The sequence below is a fragment of the Rhagoletis zephyria genome, unplaced genomic scaffold (assembly GCF_001687245.7).
Source record: "Rhagoletis zephyria isolate East Lansing unplaced genomic scaffold, Rhagoletis_zephyria_1.1 Rzeph_scaffold_00528, whole genome shotgun sequence".
In the NCBI taxonomy this organism is placed as follows: domain Eukaryota; kingdom Metazoa; phylum Arthropoda; class Insecta; order Diptera; family Tephritidae; genus Rhagoletis; species Rhagoletis zephyria.
Genome location: NW_016157612.1, coordinates 121,211 through 132,135, shown reverse-complemented (window position 1 = coordinate 132,135; position 10,925 = coordinate 121,211). Strand labels below are relative to the sequence as shown.

The 10,925-nt window shown below is 35.9% G+C and overlaps 1 protein-coding gene across 2 annotated transcripts in view; it reads right to left on the bottom strand.

Annotated features, from left to right (window-relative positions):
- LOC108360155 (G1/S-specific cyclin-E-like) overlaps nucleotides 1–8,455 on the bottom strand; it is a 35,092-nt gene extending 26,637 nt beyond the window's left edge. The window contains exon 1 of one of the 2 annotated variants that reach the window (XM_017612340.1): nucleotides 8,314–8,455. Coding sequence is in view for 1 of the 2 variants with exons in the window: in XM_017612339.1 (XP_017467828.1) it covers nucleotides 7,874–7,909 (36 nt within the window). In the remaining variant the exon portion in view is untranslated. The other variant, XM_017612339.1, reaches the window with a different exon arrangement.
- Nucleotides 8,456–10,925: the final 2,470 nt, after the last annotated feature.

The following is a 10,925-nucleotide window of genomic DNA, read 5'->3' as shown; positions in this document are numbered from 1 at the left end:
TTTCTACTTTTTAGTCCTGTCTGAATAAAAGTTTGCAATAGATATTAAAATAATTCAACGATATTAATAGAAAGGTGCAAGCATTTTTATAACATCCCCCAATATTGCCACAGCAGCGAAACACATATTGAGAGATTTATTAGTAAATTTTGGTGAACTTTTTTATTCAACAAAACAAGAAAGGTTTTTGGAATTTTTGTAGTAGACGTACATTAAATGTACATTAAATCGACCTGTTGCACCATTGAGTCAATCGAACTCTCCTGTGTTACGATTGGCCCAATGGATGTGAAATAAGTATATGTTTATTGCATTTCGGTAGAAAAATGATTCCCACCCATTTTGAAATTTCCACCAACTATATGTAAAGCTTCTAGTACTGTGAAAAGGTGCATTTTTATAACATCCCCCAATATTGCCACAGCAGCGAAACACATATTGAGAGATTTATTAGTAAATTTTGGTGAACTTTTTTATTCAAAAAAACAAGAAAGGTTTTTGGAATTTTTGTAGTAGACGTACATAAGATGTACATTAAATCGACCTGTAGCACCATTGAGTATATCGAACTCTCCTCTGTTACGATTGGCCCAATGGATGTGAAATAAGTATATGTATATTGCATTTCTGTAGAAAAATGATTCCTACCCATTTTGAAATTTCCACCAACTATACTGTAAAGCTTCTAAGACAGATTCACTATAGAACCGGGTCATTGTTGCCGCCAGGGAGTGAAGAGGAAAAAATTCTTCAAATTTACTTCGTTTTGCGAATAACCGTGCTATGAAATGCTGCACAATTGGAGAATTTCAAGAACTTCTTCACGAATATAACACTTTCTTTAGGTTATTTAAAGCGGCAAATGACCACCAAACCATCATCTTAGCAGATGAATGTAAACGTGAATTGTTGGTGAAATTGTTGGACCAAAAAGTGTAAATAGAAAAATAAAAATTTTGGGCGGGACGAAGTTCGCCGGGTCTGCTGATATTATATATTATAATTATATTTTGACAGTATCCGCTGTTTCTGATTGGCGCAAAAAAATCTTGCCTAGTGACGAATTCGCCCCTTGATATGGTGGTTGCTCAAAGCTATTTATATTAGAAATTGCATGAAAACTGGAAAACAGGAATCTATAAGCTTATTCAGGCAAAAACCTACCTACGTACCGAATTTTAAGCAAATCGGACCGTAAATACGATTTTTTCGAATAGATCGGTCCCTGGTCCACTTCTCGGAAAAAATGGATCATATATGCTAAAAAGCTACCTACGTACCGAATTTTAAGCAAATCGGACCGTAAATACGATTTTTTCGAATAGATCGGTCCCTGGTCCACTTCTCGGAAAAAATGGATCATATATGCTAAAAAGCTACCTACGTACCGAATTTTAAGCAAATCGGACCGTAAGTACGATTTTTTGGAATAGATCGGTCCCTGGTCCTTCTTCTTCTTTTTTGGCGCCGTAACCGCCTAAGCGATTTTGGCGGAGTTCAGCAAAGCACGCCAGTCGTCGCCATATTGGATCCGCCATTTTGAATTTTTGATAAGTGACTTCAGATTCGTAATCAGTGACTCAAAAATACCCTAGGTAAGAAGTGGTGTAAAGATCCATCAACGAGTATTTGTTTAAATAGTTTCGTCCAGCTAGATTTGCGATCCGAACCACTGTGCGACGTTACCAAGCCAGCGGAGTCGCTGTATTTTAATTCGCTGCACTATGCCCATGTCGCTGTAAAGCTCATCCAGCTCATCGCATCGTCTGCGGTACTCCCCGTCGCCAGCGCGTAAATGCCCGTAAATCTTCCTCAACATCTTTCTCTCAAACACTCCAAGAGCCGCCTCAACGGATGTTGTCATTGTCCATGCTTCTGCGCCATATACCAGCACGGGCATAATGAGTGACTTATAGAGCGTGGTTTTCGTACGTCGAGAGAGGACTTTACTCCTGAATTGCCTACTTCGTCCAAAGTAGCACTTGTTGGCAAGAGTGATTCTGCGTTGGATTTCAATGCTGACATTCAAGGCGTATTTAACAAGGTGGTGTTGGCCGTATATAAGTAAAAAATTACACTAACAAATTATACGCTGATGTCCATACTGTCATTGGTATGAGTTACAACAAACACATCATTTTGACGTAATGGCCTCCACGGCGAAAAACTCAGCTGTCGCCCCAACACCACCTTGTTTAATACACCTTGGCTGACATTATTATCGGTGTTAATACTGGTTCCCAAGTAAACGAAATTCTCTAAATTATTAAAGTATCACGTTCGGTGTAAATTTCTAGCAACGTTTTATCAGTTGGGAAGTTGCAACAGTATTGCAATTTTCATCAGAGCTGCAGTGTTGCCGCTTTTATTACGTGCCTCGAACAGGCCCTTTGTCTCTAGTAGTCTTAGTCGGCGGTATCTATACGATAGCTCCATATAGTCATGTGAAAAAACAATTAGGACCAGTTTTGGCTATATTTCTTTTGTTGGTTCAATTTAATTTTTTTTTATAAAAGTATAGCCCATTATCTAACAAAAACCATATAAGTCCAAATTTCAAACTTTGTAGAAAAGCAGGAAAATTTTTACAACAACAAACTTTATTAGGAATTTCTAAGTATGCAGATTTTTAGCCTATTAAATTCGAGATTAAGGAACTGCAAATTTCAATTGGTTAAGAATTCGCGTTGATTTTCATTTTTTTTTTTTGCTGACGGGGTCACCCATAATAATAAACCATCCCTCAAAAAAAGTTACCAAAAATCAACGCGAATTCATAGCCAAATTAGACTTTTACTTTCTTAGCTATAATTTAATTGGATATAAAACTGCAAACTAGAATTATCTCAAAATTATTATTAAAAAGTTTGTAGTGAAATTTTATCGAATTTTCTTAATTTTTCTACAAAGTTTGAAATTTGTAAGATAATATTTTTTTAAAAATTAGTAAACACTAAACAAACAAAAGAAAAATAGTCAAAGCTGATCCAAATTTCAACCCCTATCATTTTTCACATGCCTGCACTCATTCAACGTAGCAAACGGTCTTGCGCGCAAAGCAAAACTGCAGAGGCGCTGAATTTGTGTATGTGTTCATGAATAAACTATGAGCCACTTAACTCATCTAGCCAGTGTTGCCATCTTTTGATTTTCAAAAAGCACCAAAAACTTGGAAAAAAAGCGTTTTATCACACTAGAAGCACCAAATTTGTTTGAATCAAGGGATGCTTTTTTCATATCATAATACCGAAGTACTGCACATTAAAACTGGTATATCTCGAGAAAGAAAAATCGAATCGCAACAAACGAAAATGATGCCCTAATTATAAATGAGCAAATAATTTGACGTTTTCATTATATAACCTCAAATATCGCTAAAAAACGTGTTTTTGGCACTTTGGGGTTAGGATTTCTCAAAATTCTAGTGCTAGAGCAATTGTGAGGCCAGATTTGGATTCAGCACCAAGAAACGATGTGTTTTACTCAGGTGGTAAAAAAAAATCAAAATCTGTACAAATAATTAGAAAAGAAAAAAAAAAGAAATACTTAAATTACTTGCGTACTAGCATTTTCAACGCGAATAGAATTTAAAATGTGGGTTTGCAACTTCAGCTTTTTATCAATCATGGTTGTATTTTAGTCCATTTAAATTTGTAGATTCTTATAAATTGAGTGCTGCCACAGCTTTAAATATTTCAAATTATTTCAGGTTTTAACTATCTCGAAGTAATTTTAGTTCAGAAAAAAGCTCTAAAAAATGCACTAGGCACTAAATAATTTTTTTTTGGCGTTTTAAATTTCAAAAAGCACTAAATCTAGTGCTTAAAGCACTAAGTTGGCAACTATGCATCTAATAATTTCATAAAGAGAAGCAAGCCAAGCCATGTGGAAGCGATCAGCGATTGTGAAAGATATTCATGCTCACTAGTTTACAAGCAAGCCAAGCAGTTGTGAGAGAGTAACATTTTTTAGTGAGAGCAAGTTTGAGTGAACAATGGGGTGATCCATGAGCAGAGGTGGGTACTACCACAAACAAGCGTTNAAATTCGAGATTAAGGAACTGCAAATTTCAATTGGTTAAGAATTCGCGTTGATTTTCATTTTTTTTTTTTGCTGACGGGGTCACCCATAATAATAAACCATCCCTCAAAAAAAGTTACNTGGGTACTACCACAAACAAGCGTTAGCTAAAAGTGAGAATGTGTTAGTGTACCTAATTCATTTTGCATGCTGTCGCGTTCTCATCGTTACGCTCATGCTTGCATACGTACACACGATGATTACGGTCTTTGAGCGTGTACTCGTTCTCTGCCCATCAGTGTTGCCGCGAATCTTTTTAGTGGTAGCCAAATTCCTAAAAAAAAGGGGCTAAAAAAGAGCTTAAAAAATNAGAAATACTTAAATTACTTGCGTACTAGCATTTTCAACGCGAATAGAATTTAAAATGTGGGTTTGCAACTTCAGCTTTTTATCAATCATGGTTGTATTTTAGTCCATTTAAATTTGTAGATTCTTATAAATTGAGTGCTGCCACAGCTTTAAATATTTCAAATTATTTCAGGTTTTAACTATCTCGAAGTAATTTTAGTTCAGAAAAAAGCTCTAAAAAATGCACTAGGCACTAAATAATTTTTTTTTGGCGTTTTAAATTTCAAAAAGCACTAAATCTAGTGCTTAAAGCACTAAGTTGGCAACTATGCATCTAATAATTTCATAAAGAGAAGCAAGCCAAGCCATGTGGAAGCGATCAGCGATTGTGAAAGATATTCATGCTCACTAGTTTACAAGCAAGCCAAGCAGTTGTGAGAGAGTAACATTTTTTAGTGAGAGCAAGTTTGAGTGAACAATGGGGTGATCCATGAGCAGAGGTGGGTACTACCACAAACAAGCGTTAGCTAAAAGTGAGAATGTGTTAGTGTACCTAATTCATTTTGCATGCTGTCGCGTTCTCATCGTTACGCTCATGCTTGCATACGTACACACGATGATTACGGTCTTTGAGCGTGTACTCGTTCTCTGCCCATCAGTGTTGCCGCGAATCTTTTTAGTGGTAGCCAAATTCCTAAAAAAAAGGGGCTAAAAAAGAGCTTAAAAAATTCGTTGTGGCTAAAAATGGTGGCTAAATTTTTTTACTTACATATACATATATATATAAATACACACACATTTTCAATAAGCAATGGTATAGAAAAACAATGAACTCTGGAAAGAAACAAATTCTTTATCCAACCAAAAACTGTTTTGTATAAAAGGGGAAATATACGACACCAGATTGCTGGCTCCATCAAGTGAGCCATCAAGCCATCAGACTCGAAGCATATAACTTGCCAGCATGCTGGTACAATATTCATTTCTTTACAAGTTTGTTTTTTTAATTTACAACTGCAATATCGGGAACTTAATCTTCCACAAACACGGCTTTGACTCATATAATAATAATAGATTGGCGCTTACACATATGTTAGTGTTTGGCCGAGCTTCTCCTCCGATTTGTGGCGTGCGCCTTGATGTTGTCACACAAAGCGGAAGGACCTACAGTTTTACGCCGACTCCGAACGGCGATTGTATTTTTATGAGAAGCTGTTTTTCATGGCAGAAATACACTCGGAGGTTTGCCAATTGCCTGCCGAGGGACGACCGCTGTTAAGAAAAAACCTTTTCCTAAATTTTTTTGCGATGTTGCTTTGACCAGGGCTTGATCCCAGGCGTTGCGGAGTGGAAGCGCGCACTGCTTACCACTACACCACAGCGGCCGACTCATATAGTGCAAGAAATTTCCGCCAAAATATTTTTTACTTAGAAAATTTAGCTAATTTCACCACTCACGACACCAGCATGCTGGTACAATCATCAAATTTTCAAATAGTTTTTGAAGTCGCACCAGCAGCTGGTACAATCACACTACAAGAACATACACGGTCAATCGACTTGGTGGGTCATTTAAAAAATTAAGCATATTAAGGGCCGTAAACTTCTCTATTTTAAACTATAGTTAAATCGTTAATAGATAAGTTAACAGCCCTAACACTTTTACAGTATGTATGTATAAAAACGTAAGGAACATACAATATATATATGTATGTATATATCAGTCTTTTTTAGTTTCAAAATTCATCTCCTACATAAATGCAACAAAAAACTAGATCGAATTAAGCATATACAACTTTTTCATGCCAAATATGAATCAATTCTCCAAAGGGCTAAAAAAAGGGCTAGGGGCAATTTTGAATTTATGTGGCCAAAACAAGTATGTGGTAGCTAAATCTAGCCACCAAATGGCTAAAACGGCAACACTGCTGCCCATGCCTGTTCGGTCGGTGTTATGCAGAAATTTTGTTTGGCAAACTGCGTGCAATTTTTGTTGCAGCAAACTCGGAGAGAGCGAGTTTGGCGACTCTCACAGCAAACTAAGTTTGTTTGGTCAAACTGCAGCACATTCGGTGTTGCCGTATACAAAAATTTTAGATAATTGTTGTTATACACAAAAATTGCCGTGATACCGAAAGCCAGATAACTGAATTTATGCTGTAGGAGCTTCAAAGATTAGGGCACAGTCAATAGTTTATACGATATCATAAAAAATATATTAATTGTGCACGTTATGTACATCTGAAATTTCATTTCGTGTTGGCATTAGCCATGAAAACCATAATGAACGTGCAACACTGTGCCAAACTCGACAAAACCACCTCCGAGCAAACTAAGCAGCCGCCATTTAATTTGGCAAACAAAAGTTTGTCTGCATAACACCGACCTTCATGAGCATGTGAGCATATTCATAAGCTGAGCTACCCTGCAAAAATCGTTGGACCATGTAGTCTATTTGTGGTATATTGGAGTACTTACAAAAGTGCTCCTCTGTCATGCTGTAGCGGACCAACTCGTGTCTCTGCGCCAGCTTATTGTTTCCCTGCAAAAATCGTTGGACCATGTAGTCTATTTGTGGTATATTGGAGTACTTACAAAAGTGCTCCTCTGTCATGCTGTAGCGGACCAACTCGTGTCTCTGCACCAGCTTATTGTTACCCGATCACTGCTCGTGTTTTAACGAAATGTGATTGAAGTTAAGCATTTGAAAGTACATTTGCATGTCTGGCTGTAGCTGAACGTGTAGAGATGCTAGCTGTTAGTTCTTAGCTCCCAGCATGTTCAGGTTCGAATGTCGTCAGAGGCAACATTTAATTTTTAATTTTTGTCTTCGGTTTTTATTAATTTCAAAAAAAGCATATGCGAAGTGAAGAACAAAAGCGCGTACAAACGAAAAAATATAACGACAATGTCATTGGAGTATGTTGGGAGTAGTCTTGTGCTACTCTCATGGAATGCAGAGATGGAGTATATGGTCCTGCCCTAGGACATCGCAATGTTAATTGGACCGTATTTTTTATATGAATTGTGGTTAATTTTGGAGTACTTGGTCCTTCGGGAGTACTCCTTACATGCATGCATGGAGTAGTCGCCATTTTTGCAGGGTATTCACTGCCGAGCTCTGGTGTACAGCCAGTACAGTAAGCTAGCATTTCCTGGTACTATTTTTGAATATATAGCAAAAAATTTGGAAGTTGGAGGGGGAGTTCGAAATATTTCTACAATCTTGAAGCAGAAATATTTCAAAGTGTATGAAGTAAAGGTGGACAGGGTAGTATATGGAGTTTGTTAAGTAATCGGCTATACTTTCATAAAACAATAATAAACATTAAATAAACTAAAGAAAAAATAGCCAAAACGTGCTAAAACGCCTCGCCACAGCTTTATTTGTTTGAGTGTATGTATGTATGTAAATATATGGCACGATTTATATAAGTTTTTGTATTTACAATAATGAGGGGTTAATTAAAATAAATATATCCATCTACTTTCTAAGGGTCATTACCATATCAACTACTTTTCTTTTTCGGAGGCACTTCATAGTCACATAAACTCCTTCCGAAACACTTGCAGGGAAACTGCGGGCGGAACTGCAGTATCAACAGCAATACAATAACGATTCGTGCAGGAAAATCCTTTATTCAATATGATGAAGCGAAAGTAATACAATAGAGGTTTGCAGCCACCCGCACAATTGTATTCGTATAATTAAAAACACATTCAATCTTCATTACAAATGCAATATGCTCGGCGAAAAAATATTTCACGAGTGGAGTTGCACAAGCGGGAATGAGATTATTTCACTTTTTCATCAATCCTTAGAATTTTTACATACATTTGTAGTACATGTATGTATATATATACATCTGTACATACAGCATTTGCTTTTAAAAATATATCTTTGGTTTAGTTTTAACTACTAGTTTCACATTGCTTTAAGGTCACCTGTCCGTTTCCTGTTTCTACTACTGTTTGTTATTGAAATATAATGCAAAGCCGAAAATGGAAGCTTTTTGCACCGTAGACACGTTCACAATATTTTTCATTTAAGTGAATATGTTTAAATGCGAACCAGTTGCATACGCACTGGCTTTCCTTGCTAAACTGATCGTGTGCAGCGACCGTTGACGATATCCTGTGTGCAACGGCGACGCAGCAAAAAGGCAGCTGCGACGAGGGTTGTGCGATGGTAAGTTGCAGTCGTTTATGTATGTATGGGTATCTGAAGGTCTCGAAAGGCTGATGACTGACTGCCTGCATGGAAGGATACATGCTGAACGTTTGAGCGTTTTCATTCCAACACATACATAGCATGCATATGAAACTAAAGTAAATAAAATTGAGGATAGCATGCCTATTGTCCGGCACATGTTATATGAATTCCAACAGTGAGGCCGAAGATGTTTTATGGCGTTTTCTTTTCTACCGAAAAATGTTGCCTTCTCAGTGCCCTCTACGCACAAATACTAAGGAGAGGGCAATGAAAAGGCAACATGTTTTGTAGAAAAGAAAACGTCATTAGATATTTACAGTAGCGGTCAATTCAATGGCATCCCCATTTCAAAGTGATATTGTTGCCCCTTATGTTTATTTCTTTATTTTTAAGAATTCTCAATTAAAATACAGTTGATTTTCTAACAAAATGCATATAAACCTAAGTTTCAAACTTTGTAGAAAACTAAAAAAAAAACGAATTCAACAAATTTTCATCCAAATTAAAAAATTTTTCTCAGAAGCGTTAGAATTGTTTTAAGTATGCAGTTTTATAGCCAATTCAATTTTAATGTAATAATGTGCAAGTTTCAAGTGGCTAAAAGTGACCGTTGATTTTTTAGGATTTGTTTGTCGCATTTCCTTCCATATAACGAATAAACATAATTTATTTTTATATTTATAGAAGAAAACCGCAACACCTTCGGAGAACGAAAATTCCAACACTCCTGAGAAAAAAGCTTGAAATTTGGATGAAAATTCGTTGGATTTTTTTTTTCTTTCTACAAAGTTTTAAACTTGGGTTTATATGGGTTTTGTTAGAGAATTAACTATATCTTAATTAAAAATTCTTAAAAGTAAATAAATAAACATATGTAAGTGGCAAACAATATTACTTTAAAATGGGGGTGCTATTGATATGAACCATACTGTATGTACATACGTAGATATCTGAGCATATGTACATATGTATGAAAACAGAAAGGAGGTATGTAGGCAGCGTTGCCAGGTTGAAGTTTTTAACGTCATTCGGACGTTTTTTGTATCCTGTTGACGTTTGGACGTTTTTTGTGTAAAAAAATTACGTTTTTTAACTTCCCAGTAATTTTTCTTTGTTACTAAATCTTGTAAGTAGAACTGATTTTGAATTATTTTCTTACCAAATCTTTACAATCTTTGTGTTTTGCTGCAGCTACTTCAAAAGATATTTATTTTTTAGACACATGTGACTTAAATATGATGCAAACCAAGCCTACGCGCATTATTTGGATTCTTGGACTAAGGATCCCGTGTTCAAAGGCTGGTTGTGTAAACACTTGAGGTTACGAGGCTTGTTGTAATGTCTGCAATTGCAAATTAAAAGCCAAATCAGGAAGAGCCGATCTATGGCAACACGCACGCTCACAAAAGCATCAAAGAAGCTGTGCAGCATAAAACGTCAGAAAAAAGTAGGCAACTTTTTTAAGACTTTATTGAAAATGTAATGAACGCAAAAAAGGCTGAAGTATTGCTATGCTCCCTCTTAGCAGAGCGTAATTTACCATTTTCGACAACCGAGCCCCTAACCAAATGTATACAAGTAAAAAAAATTATTAAAAATCAACGCGATTATTTTATAGTTACTTTAAACTTGCACTTTATTGCCCTGAAATTTAATGGGCTATCAAACTGCATACTCAAAAAATTCTAAAAAATCTGAATAAAATGTTGAAAATCTAGCTGAAAATTTGCAGATTTTTTATAATTTTTGCACAAAGTTTGAAATGTGGATTTATATTTTGTTTGTCATATAATGAGCTTGGCTTTTATGAAAAAATAATAAACATTAAATAAACAAAAGAGAAACAGCCAAAATCGATCAAAATGTTGATGACTTAATTAGCTGATCACTAGTGTATGTATAAAATGATTTTTATATTAACGATCTCAAACCAGTTTACAATGAATTTTAAATGTGTTCTGTCGATATGACATTTTAATAAACCTTACGAACATATGTACCTTTGTATGCAATAAAAGTTTAATAAGAACAATTTTTGTACATTTGTTAAAAAAAAATACGTTTTTGTGTAGGAAATGATGTTTTTTTCAGACCAAGAGAGACGTTTTCTCATGCCGAAGACCTGGCAACACTGTATGTAGGTAGCACGATTTGACGAGGATCTTGCAGCCAAAGGCAAGAAACCTTGTTTTTCTTTACTATTTGCGTTGACTGTTAAACACTTTTCTTTTGAAATGCAAACGTCAACTTAGTTGCCGCGGACCAAAATTCTCAGGTAAGCAAGTTAAATTCGTAGCAAGGTCTAACCACTAATCACATCCAACTCACTAGTATTAGATTCTAA